Genomic DNA, 24858 nt, shown 5'->3' with positions numbered 1-24858 from the left:
AGTCGTGTCTGACTCTTTGCGACCCCATGAATCCCAGCACGCCAGGCCTCGCTGTCCATCACCAACTCCTGGAATTCACTCAGATTCGCGTCCATCGAGTCCGTGATGCCATCCAGCCTTCTCATCCTCTGTCGTCCTCTTCTCCTGCCCCCAATCCCTCCCAGCATCAAAGTCTTTTCCAATGAGTCAACTCTTCGCATGAGGTGGCTTTTAAGACTAGCTTAATAAGCATTAACCTGTTTTCCATCTCCCCTCATATATTTACTTTATATACCTTTTTGCACATTTATAAATGCTTTTTATACTTTTTGAAAATTGTAAAAGGTTTCAGTTTCTAGTTTAGAAACAGACTGTAATCTTGGTTCATCAGACTGCTAGAAATTTTTCTGCTGCTTTTCTGAGTCCTTTTCATTTTCTCTGTGGCCTTTAAAACATACAGTTACCAGAACTATACTTCTAGTGTAAGAATTTCTGTTGTTAAGCAGTTGACCATTCTTTTTAGGACAAACTGTATACACTTTTGTTACTTCTAACATAATAGATGTGTTTAAATAAGTTACCTGCTGAGTCATTTTCAGATTGTTAATGGTTATAACTGTTCTGTTTGCTAACCTTTTCCTGCTTTCTGTCATTGTTATTTCAATTATATTATTTCTTTTACTATTATTATTTCTTTACTATTGACTTATTCTATCTAATTTTAAAACTAAAAATTATTTTTAATGAAGTATAAGTGACTTAACGATATTGTATTAGTTTTAGGTGTATAGCATAGAGATTCAGTATATTTATATATTGCAAAACATGCATCATAGTAAGTCTAGTTATCATCTATTGCCATATAAAGTTATTACAGTACTATTAACAGTATTCCTTGTGCTGACTTATTTACTTTAAACTGAAAGTTCTTACCTCTTAATCTCCCTTACCTATTTCACTCAACTCTCCCCACCTCCTTTCTGGCAACCACCAGTTTGTATCTGTGTCTGTTTCTATTTTGTTATGTTTATACATTTGTTTTCTTAGATTATATAAGTGCAATCATATGCTATTTGTCTTTCCTGTCTGATTTAGTTTACTTAGCCTAATATCCTCTAAGTCCAAGCATGTTGTTGCAAATGGCAGGATTGCATTTAAGCATTTTTAAATGGACTATTTATCTGAAGGTTGCTTTGAATTCAGTTTCTATTTTCTGTGGAGTTGGCAACTGGCCCTATGTGCAGTCCGGTGTGTATATTCTCCATCTATTTTGGGGGGACACTGATAAGCATATTAAATAGGATGGGCCTCTATGAACTTAATTTTTTTTTAACTAACTCCATCTTGTATGTCAGTACAGTTGGTCTTGAACGACGTGGGCTTGGACAGTGCGGGTGTACTCAGATGTGATTTTTTAGCAGTAGGACTGCAGTAGTATCTGCTGTTCAGTTGCTGAGTTGTGTCTGACTCTTTGTGACCCCATGGACTGTAGCTCACCATGCTCGTCTGTCCTCCACTGTGTCCTCCAGTTTGCTCAGATTCGTGTCCATTGAATTGGTGATGCTGTCCTACCATCTCATCCTCTGCCGTCCTCTTCAGTCTTACCCAGCATCAGAGTCTTTTCCAGTGCGTCATCACTTCGCATCAGTTGGCAAGGTGTTGGAGCTTCAGCATCAGTCCTTCCAATGACTATTTAGGGTTGATTTCTTTTAGGATAGACTGCAGTCTAAGGGTCTCTCACGAGTCTTCTCCAGCACCACTATTTGAAAGCATTAATTCTTTGGTGCTAAGCCTTCTTTATGGTCCAATTCTCACATCCATACATGACTACTGGAGAAAAACATAGCTTTGACTGTATGGACCTTTGTCGGCAAAGTGATATCTTTGCTTTTTAATATGCTCTCTAGATTGGTCATAGCTTTTCTTCCAAGGAACAAGCGTCTCTTAATTTTGTGGCTGCAGTCACCGTCCACAGTGATTTTAGAGCCCAAGAAAATAAAATCTGTCACTGTGTTTCCATTTTATTCTCCAGCTATTTGCCATGAAGTGATGGGGCTAGATGCTGTGATCTTAGTTTTTTTAATGTTGAGTTTCAAGCCAGCTTTTTCACTCTCCTCTTTGACCTTCATCAAGAGGCTCATTAATTCCTCTTTATTTTCTGTCGTTAGAGTGGTATTATCTGCATATCTGAGGTTGTTGGTATTTCTCCCAGCAATCTTGATTCCAGCTTGTGAGTCATCCAGCCTGGCATTTCTACTCATCCTTACTCATTCAAGCTCCCTATTTATACATTCTCAGTTACAGTTCCCCATAATCACTTTTATAAGGCAATAACTTATTAAGCAAATAAATATATAAAGCCTGCCGTGTAACTTTTGACTTTGAGAAAGGAACCATGATGTGTATCAGTCAGAATTTTCTTTCAGGCATAGCTTTAAATGAAAATAAAAGAGATTTAGTATAGGGAAGCTGATTGTATTAGATTGTATAAATTCACTAGCATCTAAGACTCAGTGTGTATACAGTATCAAACTAGGTGTGCATTGGAGTTATTTCAACACAATCTCTGCTCTTGCACACCCTAAAGCAGGGGTTCCCAACCTCTGGGATCTAATGCATGGTGATCTGAGATGGAGTTGATGTAATAATAAAAGAAATAAAGTGCCCAATAAATGTCATGTGCTTGAATCGTCCCCAAACCATCCCCCTTCCAACCGGTCGATGGAAAAATTGTCTTCCATGAAGCCAGTCCCTGGTGCCACTGCCCTAAAGCATGATTGGGGAGCCAGTATGTGTGCATAATAGAGGTGACAAATGTTAGAATTGTAAGAGCCGTGTAGAATAATAAAACCTGTATCAGCAGGGGTTAAAAAGGGGTACCTAGGGAGTTAGATTTGATATGTTAGGATTTTTTTCCCCAGTTCTTAGGCAATTAAGAGCAAGGTGTTTTTCTTTTGGAGTAAGCATTTACTTTTTATTTTCACTTTGGTATTTTACTGTATTAATGTGTGTGTGTGTGTGTGTGTGTGCCTCCGCACGCATACATGTGGCTCAATCTTTTCTGAAACTCTCTGTCACCTCATGGACCTCCAGGTTCCTCCATTTGTAGAATTTTCCAGGCAACAATACTGAAATGGGTTGCAAATTCCTCCCCCAGGGGAATCCTCCGAACCCACGGATTGAACTCACATCTCACGTCTCCTGCGTTGGCAGGCAGGTTCTATCACTGTGCCACCTGGGAAGCCCTTACTCTATTAAACCTGGCCTTTATTTAGGTTAGAGTCATGCTTGATTATTTCTTGTCTGAACTTTAATGTAAATGTCTTTTGGAGGTTCTTGATTGGCTTGATGAATTTATTTCTCTTCTTTAACCATATTTGGACCATACTGTCAACCATTACAACAAGTGAATTGATTTAAATGATTTTTGGCAAGTCTTTAATTCTCTGCAGAGCAGATCTTTTTCTTGAATACACAAACAAACATTTGTTTCTAACCTGGTTATTAAGAAAATAAAAGAATTTTCCTTTTCAGTTTTGAATTTTTTGTTGATCAGTGTTTTTCCTTTGGGGCAGTCTAGGTCATGAGTTACTTTACCTGAGTTTTCTGTGATGGTTCAAGCTTTCGCTTTATTGAATTTATTTGAGACTCTCATGCAGTAAATAAAAGTTCCAAATTTTTCCAGTTGTTGTTGATAATATCTTTTTCAAAAAAAGGACAGAAAGGAGCAAAAGCACTATCCTACTCTTTCTTTTCTTCATTACTAAAAAGCTCTGAGGAAATTTAAAGACCAAATCTCAAAAAAAAAAAGAAAAAAGAACTTTGCGTAAACTAAAGATATGGTGGCTCAGATGATAAAGAATTCACCTGCAGTGTAGGGGACCTGGGTTCGATCCCTGGGTCAGAAAGATCCCCTGGAGAAGGAAACGGCAAACCACTCTAGTATTCTTGTCCTGAGAATTCCATGGACAGAGGAACCTGGTGGGCTACAGTCCATGGAGTTGCAAAGAGTTGGACACGACTGAACGACTAAAACTTTCACTTAAAGTTGCAGTTTTAACTAAAGGAGATGCATTTCTTATTCCTCTTTTTGAACTGTAGATGACTTTGAATGATTTAAGAGTTAGTAGTTTTAGAGGAGATTTCCCTGTAAAAGACATGGAATAGCTCATTTGCTATTTTTAGCTCTAGGAATTTAAAACTCAAGATCAATGAAATTTAGAAAAAGTAAATCGTCTAAATTTAGGACGTGAAAGACTGGGTAGTTTCTAAAGTATGAATGCAGTTTTTACTGGCAGTTATAAGGTATGAATGGAAACACAGTGGGCCTTCTGTACACATGGGCTCCACATTTGTGGATTAAGTCAACTACAAACTGAAAATAGTTGGGGAGACAAAATGCTGCTGCTGCTGCTGCTAAGTCGCTTCAGTCATGTCTGACTCCGTGCGAGCTCATGGACTGCAGCCCACCAGGCTCCTCCGTCCATGGGATTTTCCAGGCAAGAGTATTGGAGTGGGGTGCCATTGCCTTCTACGATAAGTAGTTAAGAGATGATTTAAAATACATGGGTGGATTACGTAGGTTATATAAGCACCACACCATTTTACATAAGGGACTTGAGCATCTGTGCATTTCAGTATTCATGGGGATCCTGGAGTCAGTCTCATGTGTGTTGGTTCCAGGGACAGTTGTGTGTAGAATGTATGCATTTCCTGAGTATTTCATAGAGTCTGAGTATAGTTGCTATAATATTGACAGTATTTCACTGTTGTACATTTTGTTTACTAGTGTCACTGGTATGTCTCAATTCTTCTTCAGCAAATACTTTAGAACGAGTGTTGTGTCACCCTTAATGAGACATGGGCAAAGCAAAGGTGGCAGTCAGGTGCGCTCCAGATCAGTAATAGGACCACAGTTAGGAGTCATGCTTGTGTGACCCAAGAGAGACTTGTTTAGGAGGCTGAGTACTGGGGGTTAGTAGGTTGCCAGGGAAAGCGTCAGCAAAGCCAAAAATCTATAGATGAAGCTAAGTTCAGAAACTAGTGCAGTTAGCTATCATGGTTTCAGAGTGTGGATTCTTGATATGTTCCTGGTGGAACTTTCCTTCTGCCTTTGACTGCTTGTTGCCACCCAGATAATGCTGACTTAACTCTCAGGTTACTTAAGGACAAGTAGCTAACCCTATTCCACATACAGGTGGTGGACCAGCAGCTCAGCATCACCTGGTAGCTTCTTGGAAATGCAGATTCACGGGCTCTACCACGGACGGACTGAGTCTGAATCTCCATTTTCATCAAGTCCTCAGGTAATGCGCATGCATGTTAAACGTTTGAAAAGTACCTCACTAACAGATCGTTAAGAATTGAGATAGATCTCATTCAGAAAAGGGAATAATATCAAGTAAAAAACACTCTGGGCTGAATAAATAACAACTTAAAAAAAAAAGAACCCAAATGAAAACAAAGGCAAGCTTCACTTTAGCCATGTAGACAGTGTCAGACAGTGATAGTAAATAGGTCTCGCTGGTGTGCTGATAACTCTGGTCCACTGGTGGTGGCCGCCAAGTGCAAGACAGAGTGTGGACTAAGAGAGTCTGCCATAGGCTGGAGCAGTTGCGTGATACATACTTGCCATCTTTGCTTCTGAAAGTTGGTGGATTATCACATATTCTTGTGTTTCCCCCCTGCTTCCACACCTCCTGTATTTAGTTTTGAACTTTTTGTTTCTCTAGGCATCTTCTGATATTGTAGCCGATACAGAGAAGTAAAATTTTTATTTTCTTCCTTAAGGAAATGAGCCGTATTGCCTAGAAATATTTCCATTTACCCTGCCCCAACAGTATCTGCTGAAGTTCCTTTAAACAGTGTTATGTAATTATATAAATAAGATCTAATCCCCTCTTATCTATTACTTAGTTTTGTCATCTTAGCCAGATTGCTAAACCTTGCTGCTTTTCAGTTTTCTCATCTGAAAAAAAAAAAAAGAATGTTGGACTTGATCTCTGCCTCTTCTGTTCTTAAAATTCTGTGGATTTATGTTTCCTTTTGCCATCTAAAAAAAGGAATAGATCTATAGGGATTCTACCCAATTTAAACACTGCATATCAGAAATACAGGATTTTTTATTGATGATTTTATTTCATGATCTTTCTTTGTTCGTTTCTCTGATCTTAGACTTTTATAGATGGTTAAAGTAGAAAGAGAACTTGAATGATCACTTTGCCTTTGGTCTTTCCCCATTACAATTTCACCATTCCTGTCTTTGCAAAAGTAACCTTACTAAATACTGTTTCGTTGAGTTGCTTCTTGTACAAAAACTTGTTTTCTAGATTCTGGAGAACCTAGTCCAGACTTTTCTTCTTGGCATTCAAGGCCTGTTAAAAGCAGTAAAACCAACCAACCTTAAATGTGTAATTTTATTTTCCTCTGTTCTACAATTTCAACATTTTCCCCCTACCAAGCCAGTTTTTTTCCCCAATCCTATGTATAATATCCTTTCCTGACATTATTTCTATATAACATTTAAAATCCCCTTTGATTTCACTTCTTTCTGAGACCACAGTTTATCATACATTGACTAATGACTTATCTCTATTGTCTTATATTTTTAAAAAATGTTTTACTGTTATTTAAGTTTTCATGTGTTTAGCTTATCTCTTCAAGTCAATTGTAAATGTCTTGAAACTAGGGACTGTGTCTTTTGATGATTTTTATCCCTTTCAGTTATCATGCACATAGTGGGCATGGTAATTTATTGAAAGACACAGTAGAGAGCTTGTGGTTTTCTATCTGCTGTTGAGATTGATAAAGTGAACTGATAACTTTCCTTGGAAACTGAAAGATCCTATGACATCAGTGAATAGGAGGGATGAGTAAGAGATAGGGATGTTGGACATGTTTGGCCATGTTATTCTTTTTCCTCTTATGTTTTCTAGCCATTCCTTTTACAAAAATCACAAGCAGTTCTTGAGGCTTCCTTGATAATAGAGTAGGGAGAGCCGAATTTTTAATCATCAGAATGTGTTGTGTAGCAGAAGGACTGCAAGCAATCAAGTAAGGAGTTAGGATCTAGTCTGGGATCTTTCACTGCTCTTTCTGACTGTAAACTGCCAACCATTCTGAACTTCCTTTTATTTATCTGTAAAATGAGATTATAATGATAACTTCTTGTAAGTACTACACTCAGACCAGGGTGAGGTATGAGGATGAAATAATATAACATAGATTAAGAGAGAAGAGTCTGTATTTGTTTTATTTCTATTAAAATGCCCTGCTAAGTGTTTTTCTAGCCTTAAAAATTCGCCTTGGATTTTAAGCTTTAGGGAGACAGAGATGTATCTGTGTTTTATGTCATCTAGCTCAGCACTTAATATAAGTGAGATATTAAAAATATAATTTTTTGGAAACATATCCTAGAAGTGGAAATTACATAGATTTTGAAAAGATTGTTATTACCCTGTTGAGTTTCCATTATCACCAACATTCTCAAGTTTCTTTAAAAAGTAAAGAGTTATCTTTTTAAAATATCACCTCTTTAGGCATATTGAAGTTAGTGTTTGCTTGCTAAACCTAAGAACAAACAAAAAAAATTTTGAAAGCTAATTGCACAAAGTGATAGTTTTCCTAGCTGTTAAAGACACCTGATTTGTCTATGCGACCTCCCTCACTTGTCACTCTCCTCTCTTCCTCCTTCTTTTCTTTTCTGCTCTTCCTCTTGGCTTCCAACCAGCATGCTAGGCATTGTGAATATACAGGTGAATAAGGCATACTTCCTGTTCTCAAGGAGCTTCTTGTCTAGTGATGTTGGGCTGCGCTAGGACTTGAAGTATCGAAAATGGTAACTCAGTAACTCCAGTAATCATAACATTTGGTTAACCAGGTTATTTATCAGTAGCTACTCAGTGGGGGTGATAAATGTTTCCTCTGTATTCTAACAGATTGTTGAGAACAGAAAGGTCTGTTTTGAAGATATAATAAGGCTTTGTGTGTCCTGTCATCGCATCACCATTTTAATATAAAGGTTAATAAAGGATTGCTTTCTGATTGTAAATGCCAAATGGAAAGGTCTTTGGAATTTATCTAGTCTAATGTTTTGTATGACTGGTAGTGAAAAACTAAGACCAATGGATGGGAATTTAGGATTATTATTTTATTGTAAGTGGTACTGAAATATCCCTTCTGTATTCATTGATCTTTTTTGCACTTTTTATTATGGTGAACAGATGAAGTGTTCCACATCACAGGTGTTCAAATATTTAAAAGACATTTTCTTCTGTAAATCATCTCTTTTCTAGGCTTAACCAATCTCAGTTCTAATAATTATTGGTTATGGGATAGAGTTTCTTAATTCTTCATCATTATTAGCAATTCTGGTTGACCTTAAATTTGCCAATCCCTCTTAACATACATAGTATGTATTTTAAAAGTAGCATTAAAGAACTGTAGTTTTATGATGAGAGAAGATGACTTATGTTCCCTCTCTCCCCAAGTTTATCTATTGTTTTTTAGTCTTTTTCTTCTAAATTACTCTTGAGCCTTCTGGGACAAATATAAGGCTGTGATTGATTGTCGGTTCAGTTATCCATTTGTTACAAAGTTTCATTATAGCTGTACAGTTCTGAATTGAATTGTTGCTTTGGAAACTGTATCAGCTCATTAATTTTTCTTTTTAAAATCTTGTTTCCAGTGTTATCATGATTTATTTACTTGCAACTTTTTTCTTGCTTTTTCTTTTTGATTTCCTTCATTTTTGATTTTATTATTTTTTTTTTACTTTATATTACAGACAAACAGAAACTTCCTCCTTTCATCTTTCCATTCTCTGATTTATGATAAATTTAGTTCCTTTGGCCTGGCATTTGCTTCAGCAGGCAGTCTTCCTTCAAGTACCTCCCTGATTGATGTGTAATCTTTGATATCTTCCATTAGCCTCCAGGATCACTAAGTTCAAGGCCCCCTTGGAACCTAAGGAGCCCTGCCGAGGAGCTGAAGGCCTTCAGAGTCCTTGGGGTGATTGACAAGGTAATTCTTCAGTGTCTCTTCAAGAGTTCAGTAATAAATCGACTGCATGCTGACATTGTGTCTTTGAAGCTTTGGATCTTAAGGATATGAAACAAAAGGAGAAAATGACTCAAATGCATCTGCACTTTAAAATAACAAAAGCAGAAAAGAAAAAGCTTTTATCTAAGCAATTCATGTAAGGTCATGCAAAATATGTTATGTTAAAGGAGAAGGTGCTTATTTGTTGGCATTCAGTCTAGTAAAGAGTTTGATTTTATAAACCTGTTATAGCAGATAAAGATACACTGTGTTAGTTACAAACACTAGTGAGTCAGTAGTTGTTCAGCATTAACTGGTATAGTCAGTCTAATGGTCAAAAAGAAGAATGGTGCTCTCCTAATAAATACTGTTTCTTGAGTACCTACTATGTATCAGACCATGTATTAGGCAATTTATGTAATATAAACAACATAATACAATGTTTTATGTATGTTTACAGTATAAACAACATAATCCTTTTTCAACCCTGTTATTTGCATCTTGGTGGAAAAGTGATGTTTAGAACAGTTTAAGTAACTTGCCCCAAAAGTCACATAGAAATATTTATAGTACTGGAATTCAAACCAGGATCATTGTAACACCAAGAACTGTGTTTTTCCCCTGTACACTAAATCCCCCTTTACACACTCACATTTTTATATTTGAAATCCGAGTGTTGCGATAGCAGGTGTCTCTGCCATTCAGTTTCCCCAGATTTGGTGACATCTCAGGTATGCCAAACAACAGTGCTGGGGCGTCAGAAAGTTTTTGAGTAATTGTAAAATCATACCCCGTAAGCCAGTTTTGAATATTTTTGGTCAACCACCACTATTTTAATACCTTTCAAAGTGAAAGAAAATGCCTTAATGTTAGATATAAATTAATTTAATCTTTTTAATGTCAGTCAATCCTTTATGAAGCACCTTAGTGTTTATTTATAACTTCACATTCATTCACTGCTTCTTGTGTTCTAAAGTATGTGTGTGATTCTAAGCTAAAATTGAATAATGTGGAATATATTTCAGGTAATTTGAGGTATTTCAAAAGGAATATTAGGTTAGATATTACATGAAGCTGTTGTGGTCTTTTAAAATTCTTATCAGCATCAGTTTGTCTCAGAGAAATTTATTTGACTGAATTTTGAAGTTAAAGAATTCTAAGCAATAGAACTTTTGATCCTGAAATATTTCCTTAACCATATTTTTTTCTAGCCTTCCCAGATTAGAGAAAATTCTGTTTGAGAATTCAGAAAAGTAAAACAGCAGTTAAATAGTTCTTGGATTAATTAAAAGTTCTTGGATTTCTGTGCAGGCAAATATACTTTTTTGAGGTACTGTGTCTGTTCCCTCTCTTAGATCTGTTTATTTTGACAAATATGACCTTTCATTGCTCGACTCTAATCATGAGTACGTCACCTTTAAGTCCTGGTAATAGCTGTGAGTCTCACATATTTATCCAAATAAGGATGCTGACGGTGGAGGAATCCCTAAATTCTATGCTGAGAATGATAATTCACTATTATCTTTGTTCTGTTAACTGCGGGAGTATGTTGGTGTTTAGAAGGGGACATTTTAACTTTTGTAAGTAGAAATAAAGAAATCTGTACTTTGGAATTAATAAACTTTGCAAATAATCTTTAAAAATTTGTAATAGTCTCTATTGTAAAAACATGAATAGATTTTTTAAAACTTTGAATTTTTTTTAAAGATGAATTCTTCTCCATTGAAATGAAGGATACCTAATATTTGGGTTTTAGAAACTTAAAGGTTTGGAAGAGAAGTGTTGTGTCAATTCTAGAAAATACACTAGATACATTAATCATCACCTGCTGTTGTTTAGTTGCTAAATTGTGTCCAACTCTTTTGCGACCCCATGAACTGTAGCCCACTAGGCTCCTCTGCATGGGATTTCCCATGCCAGAATGCTGGAGTGGGTTACTATTTCCTTCTCCAGGGGCTCTTCCTGACCCAGAGCTCGAACCCGTGCCTTCTGCACTGGCAGGTGGATTTTTTACCACTGAGCCACCAGGGAAGCCCCAATCTTACCTGTACTGAACATAGATTCTCTAATTCTGTTTCATTATGATACGTTCCTTAAGAGCTATTTAAAATGTTATTCTCTAATAGCTTAGGAAAATAAAATTTCCTTTGGAATAGAATTTGACAGACTTTTATAATGAAAACAAGTAAAGCAGATTTGTTTATTAATATCTAGACTGTAAGCTTCATGAAAATAAGATCATGTCTTTCTTGTTCACCTTTATAATCTCAACATCCAGAATCATGCCTGGCACATAATGGACACTTAGTCAATATTTGTTGAAGGGATGAAATTGAGACTTAAGTGACTTTTAATGTATCATATATAGAGTGACACCTACTGGTATAACGTGAGACTGCTATCTAGTATCGTGGTTCAAGACACTTAGATATTCTTATCCAGAGGGACAGTAATTACATAGTTGTGTCTTGGTCTAGAATTCAAAGAGGAATAAGTGACTTTCTGTTCTTTAACTGGGATTGGAAAATCTTTCATTTTAATGCAGTGCAAGGAAAGCAGCACTTTACTTATTGAGGAGAAACAGTTCAAATGACGGTGGATTTCTCACCAGAAATCATCAAGGCCGTGCAGACATGGCACAACACTGGAGTGCTGGAGAAGAGCTGTCAACCCCGTTTCTGTGTCCTGAAAAATAGCGGTCAAGAATGAAGGGGAAATCGGCCCTTTTGAAGGCTGAAGGGAATTTGTCACTTGATAATCTGCTGTGAGAGAACAGCTTAAGTAAGTTCTCTAAGCAGAAAGGAAATAATAAAAGCAGGAATTCTGAAATATTAAGGAAGAAAGAACAAAAGAGTGAAATGCGAGTGGATGTTTTCCTTTCCCTCTGGAGTATTCTAAGTTGTTTCATGGTTGAACAAAAACTATCCTGTCTGATGTTCTTTTTTTAAGAAAATCATTTCTTTATTTTAATTGGAGGATAATTACATTACAGTATTGCGATGGCTTTTGCCGTACATAGGCATGAGTAGGCCACAGGTACGCCTGTGTCCCCCATCCTCCCACTCCGCCCCGCCCCATCCCTGCAGGCTGTCACAGAGCACCAGCCCTGGGGGCCCTGCTTCATGCGGGCCTGGTGTAGTTCTAAACGTGTAGAGAGAAAACGTTTACGACAATTACAAATGAAGGAGTATAAAGGAATGTGAGGTTTTCGCACTTCATCTGAAACGGTAGAATGATGGCGCCAGTAGGCGGAGATGTTGTTTGTATCTGATGGCTAGAGTGAGCAGTAAAAAAGGTAGACGCGGAGAGAGACACTAAAAAGCACTCTAGGTAAACCAAATGGGATTCTGAAAAGCATTCAAGTAACCCACAGGAAGGCAAGAAAAAGAAAATAGAAAGAACAAAGAGTACAGACAGAAAATGTAAAAATTGGCTTCAGAGCAAAGAAAATTAACCGGAGACAGGAAAATTATATAATGATAAAAGGGTTAATCCACTAAGAATATGTAGCAGTCCTAGACATGTACTCACCAAATTTAAGTTTGGTATATTATTAGTACTGTACTGATAATACAAAAAAACTGATAAAACTGAAAGGAGAAATAAACAATTTCACATTTGTGAGATATGGTGAAAGTGGTGCTTAGAAGGAAATTGACAGCATTGAATGCATATGTTAAAATTGAAGAAAGATCTAAAATCAATTATCTTTAAGTTTCCATCCTAGGAAATGAGAAAAAGAAGGGCAAAATAAATAGGGAGTCGCCCAGTCATGTCCCAACTCTTTGCAACCCCATGAACTGTGGTCCACCAGGCATGGATTCAGGAATCCACTTGCAATGGAAGAGACCCAAGTTCGATCCCTGGGTTGGGAAGATCCCCTGGAGAAGGGAATGGCTACCTGCTCCATTATTCTTGCTTGGAGAATTCCATGGACAGGGCAGCTTGGCGGATTATAGTTCATGGGGTTGCAAAGAGTTGGAAATGATTGAGTGACTAACACTGGGTCTTCCCAGGTAGCACTAGTGGTAAAGAACCCTCTTGCCAGTGCAGGAGATGTAAGAGACATGAGTTCGATCCCCAGGTCAGGAAGATTCCCTGGAGGAAGGCATGGCAACCCACTCCAATACTCTTGCTTGGAGAATCCCACGGGCAGAAGAGCCTGGTGGACTACAGTCCATGGGATTTCAAACAGTCAGACATGGCTGAATCAACTTAGCAGACATGCACAAGCAGAAGAAAAGAAATAATAAAAATTAAGGCGGAAATCATAAGAATTGAAAAACAGGAACTCAAAAAAGAAAAACTCAAACCTGGTTCTGTTAAAAAGTCAATAAGCTTTTTACTAGGTTTACTAATAAAAAGAAAAGATACAAATTTTTAAGATCAGAGGTGTAAGAGAGAACCTCACTTTAGGCATAAACCTTAAAAGGGTAATAAGGGAATACTGTGAACAGTGCTGTGCACACAAAATTGATAACCTTGATGAAATGGACCATTTCCTTTAAAGACATAATCTGCTGAAACTCACACAAGAAATATTCAATCTGAGTAGGTCTATATCTATTAAAAAAAAATTGAACCAATAATTAATAAGCTTCTAGAGTCGAAAGCATCAGGCCTAGATGGATTCACTGGTGAATTCCACCAACATTTAGGGAAGAGATTGAACCAATTCTATAATTTCTTCCGGAAGATCGAAGCAGCAGTCGTACTTCCTAACTCAATCACTGAGGTCAGTGTTAGCTTAAAAACAGAAGTAAAGATATTACTAGAAATGAAAGTTATAGACCAGTATCTCTCATAAACATAGATATAAAAAGCCTAAAAAAATATTAGGAATTTTGAATCTAATAATGTATAGAAAGAGCTATGTACTATGACCAAGTGGTATTTATCCCAAGTGTGCAAGGCTGGTTTGACATTTCCAAGCCAATTAATGTTATCCAGCATATCTACAAGCTAAAGAAGAAAAATCACATCATCCTCTCAATTGACTATAAAAAAGCATATGGCATAATCCAATACCCATTCATGATAAAAACTCTCAGCAAATTAGGAATCGAGGGAAAATTTCCCAACTTGATAAAGCACTTTTACAGAGCTCCTATAGTTTGCATCATCCTTAATGCTGAGAATCTTGAAGTTTCCCTCTAAGATCATGATCAAGGCAAGGATGTCCTTTCTCATCCCTCCTTTTCAGCATCCTACTGAAAGTTCTCACGATTGCAGTAAGGTAAGGAAAGGAAATAAAGATACAAAAATTGGAAAGGAAGAAAGAAAACTTCATTTGAAGGTGACATGATTGTCTATATGAAAAATGCACCCCAAAATACTGTTATAAGAAGGCTGCATGATACATGGTTAATGTATAAAAGTCCATCACTTTCTTATATACCAGCAGTGAACAAGGGGAATTTAAAAACTCAATATCACGTATATCAGCACTTCCAAAAAAATGAAATACTTAGACAGAAATCTAACAAAATATATACAACTTTATATGAGGAAAACTATAAAACTCTAATGAAAAAAATTAAAGAAGGGCTAAATAAATGGCGAGATATTCCATGTTCATATGTAGGATGATTCGTTACTGCCAAGATGTCAGTTCTTCCCTGCTTGATTTATACATTTAGTACAATCTCAGTCAAAATCACAGCAAGTTATTTTGTGGATATTGAGAAAATGATTCTAAAGTTTTAATAAAGGAACAGATGTTCCAGAAAATCTAACATAATATTGAAGGAAAAGAACAAATTCAGAGAAGTAATTCTACCTGAATTTAAGACTTTCTGTAAAGCTATAGAAATCAAGACAGTGGTGTGGGATTGGTGAAAGAATAGACAGATAAATGGAACAGAATAGAGTTAGAAATAGATCTACATGAATATAGTCTAGTGGTCTTTGATAAAGAAGTAAAGGCAGTACCATGGAGAAAAGATAGTTGCATCAGCAGATGGTACTGAAGCACCAAAGCCAGTGAAGAAAGGGGCCCGAGACACAGGCCTTAAAGGGGCCTGAGATGCAGGCCTTAAAGGGGTCCTGGATGCAGACCTCAAAGGGGCCCGAGACGCAGGCCTCGAGGGGGCCCGAGACATAGGCCTTAAAGGGGTCCTAGACATAGACACATTGAAAAAAAATGAACTCAAAGTGGATTGTAGACCTAAAGAAAAACACAAAGGTATAAAAATCTTAGAATACAACATAGGAAAAAATCTAGATAACCTTGGGTATGGCAGTGACTTTTTAGATATAACACCAAAGACGTGATCCATGAAAGAAATATTTGATAAGCTGGACATCATCAGAATTAAAAACTTCTCCTCTATGAAAGACACTGTAAAGATAATGAAGACAAGTTAAAAACTGGGAAAAAATATTTGTCAAAGCATATATGATAAGGAATGTTATCCAGAATATACAAAGAACTTGTAAAACCTAACAATAAGAAAATGAACAACCCAATTAAAAATGGGCTGAAGACCTTAATAGGAACCTCACCAAAGGAAATCTACAGATGTCAAGTAAGCAGATGAAAAGACGCTGCACATCCTACATCATCAGGGAAATGTAAACTAAAACAGCAATGAAGTACCTCTAGATACTTGTTGAGTTGCCCAGTCATGTGGGACTCTTTGTGACCCTATGGAGTGTAGCCTGCCAGGTTGCTCTGTCCATGGGATTTCCAAGGCTAGAATACTGGAGTGGGCTGCCATTTTCCTCTCTAGGGGATCTTCCTGACCCGACCCAGGGATCGAACCCGCGTCTCCCACAAGTCTCCTGAGTTACAGGCAGATTCTTCACTGCTGAGCCACCAGGGAGGCCATTAGAATGGCCAAAATCTGAAACACTGACAACGCCAAATGCTGGCGAGGATGTGAAACAATAGGGACTCTCATTCATTGCTGGCTGGGAGTATGAAACGGTGCAGTCACTCTGGAAGACTAAACGTACTTTTACTGTATAATCCAGCAATGGTGCTTATTAGTTATTTACTCAAATGAGCTGAAAAGTTAACATCCACACAAAAGTCTACATGTGTATATTTATAACAGCTTTATTCATAATTGCCAAAAGTTGGAAGCAACCAGATGCCCTTCATGGGATGAATAAACTGTGGTACATCTAGACAATGGAAAATGATTCAGCACTTAAAAGAAATGAGCTATCAAACTGTGAAGACATGGAGGAACTTTAAATGCATATCACTGAGTGAAAGATGTGCGTGCTGCCTGCGTCAGACTCTTTGCAACCCCGTGGGCTATAGCCCTCTAGGTTCTTCTCTCCGTGGGACACCAGGCAAAGATGCTGGAGTGGGTTGCCATTTCCTCCTCCAGAGGATCTTCCTAACCCAGGGACTGAACCTGCATCTCTTCTGTCTCCTGCATTGGCAGGCGGGCTCTTTACCACTAGTACCACCTGGGAAACCCAAACAAGTAAAAGATAACAGACCTGAAAAGGGTACGTGTTGCATGACTGTAAGTATATGACATTCTGGAAAGGGCACAAAGTCAGGGAGACAGTAGAATGATCAGTGATTACCAGGGATTAGGAGGAAGGAAGGAAGGGTGAACAGGTAGAGATGGAATTTTGGGGGGCAGTGAAACTATTCTGCTTGATATAATGGTGGATACATGTTGTACATTTGTCAAAAACCATTGAAATATCAAGAGTGAACTCTAAATTGTGATCTTTGGGTGATAATAATGTGTCACTGTAGGTTCATCAGTTTCAACAAATGTACCACTGCTGCAAGATGTTCATAATGGTGGAGGAGCTTGTAGGGCGTTTGGGGGCAGGAGGAATGTATGGAAACTTTGTACTTTCTGTTCAGTTTTGTTGTGAACCTAAAACTGCTTCAAGAAGCTAAGGAATAGTTAACAATAGAGTTGGATTGTGCTGATAACATGATAACCACAAGCTGATTTATGCATATTGTTGAAGGGCGTGTAGTTTAGCCACAGTTTTTATACATGAAATCAAAATAGACTTTGATTATAGCTAGTAATATTATCTTTAAAGAATGGCATCTAATATACCTGTTTTTTAAAACAAGGGACAGCTACATGTTTGATAAACACACACACACATGCATTTTGGTTGTTTCATTATGTTCAATACTTAAATATCTTGTTCTTTCTCTTGGAAACATACGTCTTAACTGTAATTGAATATATAAAAATGAATTCTATACTTGCAAAACCCTTTATCTGTGATATTAATGCTAATAGATTAGATTAATAGAGTATTTTTTTATTCTAAAGAACTCATTCTTTTTGTACTTAAAGTATGATTATCTAATATATTTTTAGGGATAGATTTGTATGGGCAGTTTTATAATATGATAACCTAAGTAATTTTGGGGTCAAGGAGCTAGTTTCATTTTACCTCCTAACGGCTATTCAAGCTCAGGGTTAGAAAGGACTTTAAGGTCATCTGACCCAATGAATTACAGATCTTGTGGCCTATCTGTAGTGCCCACTGAATGGCTGCTCAGCTTTAGGCTCTTTTTATTTGTTAATTTAACCATGCCACCATGTGACAGCCACTGCTGGGTGCTGTATAGGGCTTGTCTCTCCCTTTTAGTCTAGCAGGAGAGATACAGGTCAGTCTGTAAATTCTAAAACAACACGGGAAGGACTATAAAGAAGTGTGAGTAAAGACTGAGCTACTCAGTGTCTCAGTCGGTCATTCCATTTTACACAATTGAAACTCTTAGAAAGGCTTTTTTGTTTACTCTTGAGCCAAGTACTGCTGCTTTAGTCCTTAGTACTGCCCTTCTCCAATAACCATTTTTTAGTTACTTCAAGACAGTGTGTTGTCTTTCCAGTTGGTATTGTTTTTCTTTTTGTTTCTTCTAGTTTTATTTTGCTTAAATTTGACCAAAATTTCAATCTGTTGAAATATCTTCAGACTTTCCTTGTACACACTTTTTGTTCCTTAGGGTTAATAGATTGGTTCCTTCTCTCCCCGTCATGCTCCTCTTATTTTTTCCTATGTCCCTGTCCTTATTTTTTACATTTATTACTAAACCATTTGATAAAACTTTAAAATGTCTCAGTACCATCCGGTGCCTCAGACAGTACTTTGGATCAGTGGTTTTCTCGTAGTCGTCTCTCTCGGATTCCTTCTTTGCTCTTCTCAAGTCTGGACTGGTTTGTTCTCTTGGTCTTCTGCATAGCTGCCCTCATCACACTTTCACTTGTTTTCCTGGGAATTCCTTCCATCAGTCTTCTCTATTGAATTCCAGTTCCTGACCTTTTCCCCACCCCCACCTTCTTTCTGCTTGCTGGAGGCCTGTAGGCTCTTCTTTCTGACCTTACTGTTTCAGAATTTCACAGTGATTTGTTTTGGTGGGATTTTATTTTATTTTAATTTGTTGAGTTGGGCGTTTGGTGACCTTCAATTTGGGAAATGATAGATATTTTATTAGGAAACCTAATAGTCTCAGTATCCATATGTCTCATCTTTTAGGCTACTTGGTTTTCTTAGAAAAGAACTTTCCAGTCTTTTACTGAGGGATGTAGTATTAGACCAGCCAGGATTCTGGGAGCCCAGTGGTTGAAGGAGGACCACTGTCCTCATCCGTTTGGTGTGTAGGTCTTCATATAAGCCCTGTTTTCACTGCCACTCTTCAATCCCTGCTTTAGCTGTCTGTAGTATCTGGTTCATTCTGTTGTCTGTCTTCTGTCTTTTCTGTCTTCCATCTTTTCTCATCTCCTCTCTTGTTTTCTTTGTAGTCATTATTATATAGCTTTAAAATTTTCTTTCAGTTCAGTTCAGCAGCTCAGTCATGTCTGACTCTTTGCGACCGCATGGACTGCAGCACGCCAGGCTTCCCTGTCCATCGCCAGTTTCTATAGGGGATAGTGATCTGTGTTTCAGAGAATGTTAAATTTAACACATTGTGTGGACCTCTCAGCTTCGTGGTGTCCATGATTTTGATCAACATGTCTTTGTTGACCTTTTTCAAGTTAACAATTTTTTTTTTCACCAAAATAGGACAAAGAATCCTGTAGATGACATATAGCTTGAATAATTATTTCAAGTTGACCCAATACCTTCTGGGCACTGCTAGTTACAACTAACCTTCAACTGTTTCAAATCAAAACTTAGGCATCCCAAGTTACTTGTAAGTTTAAAGGCATACACTATTCTCTTTATCCCCCTTTTAATACATACTATACTTGCCTCTAATCTGATTTTCCTCCAGTTCATTGTTGACACTACTGTCAGAATAATTCATAAAATGGATACTTTAGAAAAGTGATCTTTCTAAAGCAAATAACTCTCTTGCTAATAAGTCTTTAATACCATCACATAGATTTTTAGGATAATGTTTGCACTTCTTATCTAAGCCTGCAAAGACCATTCCCAGACCACCTCAGCATGCTTCCTTGGGTACAGCCCTATGGAACTTGTAAGGTACACAGGGTACACAGTTTTACACAGGATGTACCCTTCTACCTGGAGTGACTTTTTTTTTCCCCTCCTCACATAATTTTGTTTCATTCTGAATTATTATCTTCTCTTGGAAGGCTACCTTGCTTACCTCTACTGTGTGATATTTTAAAATATCTTTTGCTGTGTCTTTTTAATGCCTTGAACCTTTCTGCCGTAGCATTCATCCATATTATATGGTAGATTTATTTTTTAAATATTTATTTATTTGGCTGCTCCGGGTCTTAACTGCAGTGTGCAGGATCCTCGATCTTTATTGTGGTGTGTGGGCTCTTTAGCTGTGGCATGCGAACTCTTAGTTGTGGCATATGGGATCCAGTTCCCTGACCAGGGATTGAACCCAGGCCTTCTGCATTGGGCGTGCAGAGTCTTAGCCACTGGACCACCAGGGAAGTCTGTGTGTGGTAGTTTTTGATACTATTTCTATGCTTCTTCCAGCAAGCCTTCACATGCCTCAAATACCAAGTATTTTTCTTCTTTTTTCCTAAAAATTAACATTTTTGTCATTTTGATACAGTATCATAGACATCTATTAATTTTAGACAGGAAAGATAGTCTAAATCTTGGGCAAAAGATAATGTGTCTTTGAAGAGGAAGCCTCTATAAGATGTCAAATACCAGCTTGGTGACTATGTCTTATTTAATTTTGTGTTTTTGACATTTAGCTTAGTGACTTAGAAACAGCAATACTCAATAAATATGTGTTAAAAAATGAATAAATAAATGAATGATACCTCTCTACTCACATTATCTTAAAAACAGGTAGGGACCATTTATTCTAACTGACCTACCTCCTCACCATTTCTCTCCAGGTCTTTTCTATTTCTATTTCCTCATTCATTCATTAATTCAGAAAGTATTTGTTGAGCTCCTCAGTTCAGTTCAGTTCAGTTTCTCAGTCGTGTCCACCTCTTTGTGACCCCATGGACCACAGCACACCGGGCCTCCATGTGCATCACCAACTCCCAGAATTTACCCAAACGCATGTCCATTGAGTCAGTGATGCCCCCTAACCTTCTTATCCTTTGTCGTCCCCTTCTCCTCCTGCCGCCAATCCCTCCCAGCATCCAGTGACTCAGCTCTTCACTTCAGGTGGCCAAAGTATTGGAGTTTCAGCTTCAACATCAGTCCTTCCAGTGAATACCTAGGACTGATCTCCTTTAGGATGGACTGGTTGGATCTCCTTGCAGTCCAAGGGACTCTCAAGAGTCTTCTCCAACACCACAGCTCAAAAGCATCAATTCTTCAGCACTCACGTCTATACATAACTACTGGAAAAACCATAGCCTTGACTAGATGGACCTTTGTTGGCAAAGTAATGTTTCTGCTTTTTCATATGCTTCCTTCCAAATCTTTTAATTTCATGGCTGGAATCACCCTCTGCAGTGATTTTGTTGAGCTCCTGCTATATGTCAAATGTGATAATAGCCACTGGAGATATAATGGTGAATAAAACACTTCATCTCTACTCTCTCAGAGTTTATAATTTAGTGGGAAATAGCAGTTAGAATACAATGTGAAGCTGTTTCAGTGAGGGAAGTACACCAGAGTATTATGAGAACATGTAAGAGAGGTACCTAACTTGGGGCTCTCCAGAGGCTTTTTAAAGAAAGTAAAGACATGAGAAATGAGTAGGGTTACTCATAGAAGGCTAAAGGAATGCCAGTATACAGAGATGTGCCAGACTTAGAGCTTTCTTTCGAGCTTCTCCAACTGTGAATTTTCTCTTCTTTCTTCCTTCCTGCCTACCTATGTATAGTCCAGTCTTCACGACGTACTTGAAAGCTTACCTCCTCAACTGTAATATTCATGTTTCCTTTCTTTGAATTAAACTTAGCATTCGTTTGTGTCTTATTTTCACTTTGGTTGCCTTAAATATATTGTTAACCTGCCCTAGAGGGCAGAAAGTATACCTTATTTACCTCTCTTCATGTCTTTGATAATGCCTGATTAGATATATTGCTGTCTATCCAGTAAGGATGTAATAAATGCTTGCTGAATAGTTATAAAGGGGACAAAAAGAAATAATACATGTATTTTAAGGTTTCACATACTCTGTGAGGCTGCACCTCAAACTATACCGCATGTTCAGGATCAGAGCAAGAGAGGGGTTTTGAAAACTGTCCAAGCATTCATCCCCCTCCCTTTTGCACCATCTCACGGAATACACGTGTAGATTGTTGGCAGGGAAATAGTTGCAGTCAATGAAATTGTCAGTTTGAGAATGAGTGTTGTGTCTTTGTGTTTCGTATGTGCTTTGAAATATTTTGGAATGTTTTTAAGAACATCAACACTTGGATTTTTAAACTAAATAAATGTTCTAGGTCATATGAAAACACTGTTAAATTTTAATCAGTACCAAAATTTCAGCTCCATCTGCTCTAAAAGTGCAAAACCCATTTAAAACACTTAATAGCATCTAAAGCTTTCTTGCCCTTGAAGCATTTTATTCTGCATTGGAATCAGGCTGTCTCTGACATTGGTAACTTGGTTGGATACATATGATTGACTTGAAGATGTAGGCTCTGTGTCAGCCTGTTACCTTTGTAACATAGCATTTGCTGAGTACACACTACTCCAATTTTGAACACCATATACAAACTATGTGCATGTATTTGCTATTTTTTAGGAACTTATTTCTATTTCCAGAACCTATAAATTTATTGGAGTGTATTGACAGCACATTTAGCAGCCAAAGGAAAATATTAAGGCAGAGTATGAATCACTGTCAGTCTCTCAGTTCAGTCGCTCAGTCATGTCCAACTCTTTGCTCCTTGTTTTCAGTGACTATCCTATGCTGCCTCTCTCAATATAGACACCTATATGAGGCACTGATAAGGAAAGATGACCAAAGTACACTATCAGGACGGGCGGAAAGCAAGCTACTGAACAATATGTGAAATCCATTTGTTTTTAAAAATCAGACAGGTGAAGACAGAGTTCAGGTGAGTTCAACTCAGTCACTCAGTTGTGTCTGACTCTTTGAGACACCATGGACTGCAGCATGCCAGGCTTCCCTGTCTATCAGCAACTCCTGGAGTTTACTCAAGCTTATGTCCATTGAGTTGGTGATGCCATCCAACCATCTCATCCTCTGTCGTCCCCTTCTCCTCCTGCCTTCAGTCTTTCCCAGCGTCTGGGGCTTTTCCAGCAAGTCAGTTCTCCACATCAGGTGGCCAAAGTACTGGAGTTTCAGCTTCAGCATCAGTCCTTCCAATGAATATTCAGGACTGATTTCCTTTAGGATGGACTGGTTGGATCTCCTTGCAGTCCAAGGGACTCTCAAGAATCTTCTTCAACACCATGGTTCAAAAGCATCAATTCTTTGGCACTCAGCTTTCTTTATAGTCCAACTCTCACATCCATACATGACCACTGGAAAAACCATAGCCTTGACTAGACGGACCTTTGTTGGCAAAGTAATATCTCTGCTTTTTAATATGCTGTCTAGGTTGATCATAACTTTTCTTCCAAGGAGTAAGTGTCTTCTAATTTCATGGATATTTTTTATCAGCACTAGAGTATTAGATGTTTCTGGCAAATACAAAAAAAAAAAAAAATGTATCTAAAGCTAAGTATAACAGATCATACTTTTGAGTTAATTTTCATCTAAAGTTAACAGTGTCAAATCATTATCCCAAGTGAACTTCAGAATTCAAACCAAAAAAATAAATGGTTTCATTATGGAATTGAATGACATAAGCTGAACTTGGGCCTATAAACCCAGAACTTCAGAGTTTTAACCTCTCTTTAGCATAATCTCTTTGTGGCCTTGGGCAAGTTGCTTCACAAAAACAGAAGACAGACAATCAAAATGAGAATGACAAAGGTGTAGAGATCTAGCTTTTAAGGCATTTAAGTGGATGTTTTTCCTAGCTGTTCAGCCTTTCCGTTTTAAACCTGATTTCTCTGTCTTTTATATTCTGCCTTCTGCTGTATTTATATCCTGTTTTCTTACAAAGACACACCATGTCCTTTAGAAGCATGTTTTATGAAGTAATAGATGTATAGGCCTAGGATTTTAAAAATTATACAAAGTAAAATTTTTTTCATGTATTTATGTTTGTGTGTGTGTATATATATAAGACATTTCTATATAGGTTACTGTTCACTAAATCATTCACTTCACATCCTAATACGAGATATCACTGAGGAATGGCTCACATTCATTGACATTCGGCTAATAGGAATATAAGAGATTTAAAATTCATATTTGTGGTTGAAATAATTACTCCCTGGGTTATTTTCCAGAGAATCACATGTGTTTTGTATTGCTGTAGGGCAGGACTAGATTTAGCTATTTGCCTAAGGATGAATAATCCAGGTGTTGGCCAAATGACTTTTAGATGGGAAGTAGAGAAACATCCTTAAAATCCTTTTTATCTTTTCTGATACTGATATTAGACTGTCAAAGAAAACACACTTTGACAGCCATATTTCAGTGCCCTTTGGAGCAATGAAATAGTGTGAGAATGACTGGTTTTTGAATTTTGCGTACATTACTTGTATTTGCAAATTCTTTTAGCACCACCAAAATATGCTTACTTTTTTTTAAATGTTATGATTCATAATATATTGATAACATTTCTTGGAAGATAAAGTTATTTTGATAATATTTACCTGTCCTGCCTCTTGAGAAATCTGTATGCAGGTCAGGAAGCAACAGTTAGAACTGGACATGGAACAACAGACTGCTTCCAAATAGGAAAAGGAGTATGTCAAGGCTGTATATTGTCACCCTGCTTATTTAACTTATATGCAAGTACATCATGAGAAACGCTGGGCTGGAGGAAGCACAAGCTGGAATCAAGATTGCCAGAAGAAATATCAATAACCTCAGATATGCAGATGTTCAGTTCAGTTCAGTTCAGTCACTCAGTCGTGTCCGACTCTTTGCGACCCCATGAATCCCGGCACGCCAGGCCTCCCTGTTCATCACCATCTCCCGGAGTTCACTCAGACTCATGTCCATCCAGTCCGTGATGCCATCCAGCCATCTCATCCTCTATCATCCCCTTCTCCTCCTGCCCCCAATCCCTCCCAGCATCAGAGTCTTTTCCAGTGAGTAAACTCTTCTCATGAAATGGCCAAAGTACTGGAGTTTCAGCTTTAGCATCATTTCTTTCCAAAGAAATCCCAGGGTTGATCTCCTTTAGAATGGACTGGTTGGATTTCCTTGCAGTCCAAGGGACTCTCAAGAGTCTTCTCCAACACCACAGTTCAAAAGCATCAATTCTTCGGCACTCAGCCTTCTTCACAGTCCAACTCTCACATCCATACGTGACCACAGGAAAAACGATAGCCTTGACTAGCCAGACCTTAGTCAGCAAAGTAATGTCTCTGCTTTTGACTATACTATCTAGGTTGGTCATAACT

At 37.7% G+C, this 24858-nt stretch overlaps 1 protein-coding gene across 4 annotated transcripts in view; it reads left to right on the top strand.

Moving 5' to 3' along the window:
- The window catches only part of RPS6KC1 (ribosomal protein S6 kinase C1), a 210640-nt gene that overhangs the window by 118727 nt on the left and 67055 nt on the right, over positions 1-24858 (top strand). For 3 of the 4 annotated variants that reach the window (XM_068985998.1, XM_068985994.1, XM_068985996.1), the window contains one exon: positions 8908-9000. The exons of the other annotated variant lie outside the window; for it this stretch is intronic. In XM_068985998.1, coding sequence (XP_068842099.1) covers positions 8908-9000 — 93 coding nt within the window. The remainder of the gene's footprint in view (positions 1-8907; positions 9001-24858) is intronic. 4 annotated transcript variants of the gene reach the window in all.

The sequence above is a fragment of the Capricornis sumatraensis genome, chromosome 14 (assembly GCF_032405125.1).
Source record: "Capricornis sumatraensis isolate serow.1 chromosome 14, serow.2, whole genome shotgun sequence".
Taxonomy (NCBI): domain Eukaryota; kingdom Metazoa; phylum Chordata; class Mammalia; order Artiodactyla; family Bovidae; genus Capricornis; species Capricornis sumatraensis.
This window is presented reverse-complemented; position numbering and strand designations above follow the sequence as displayed.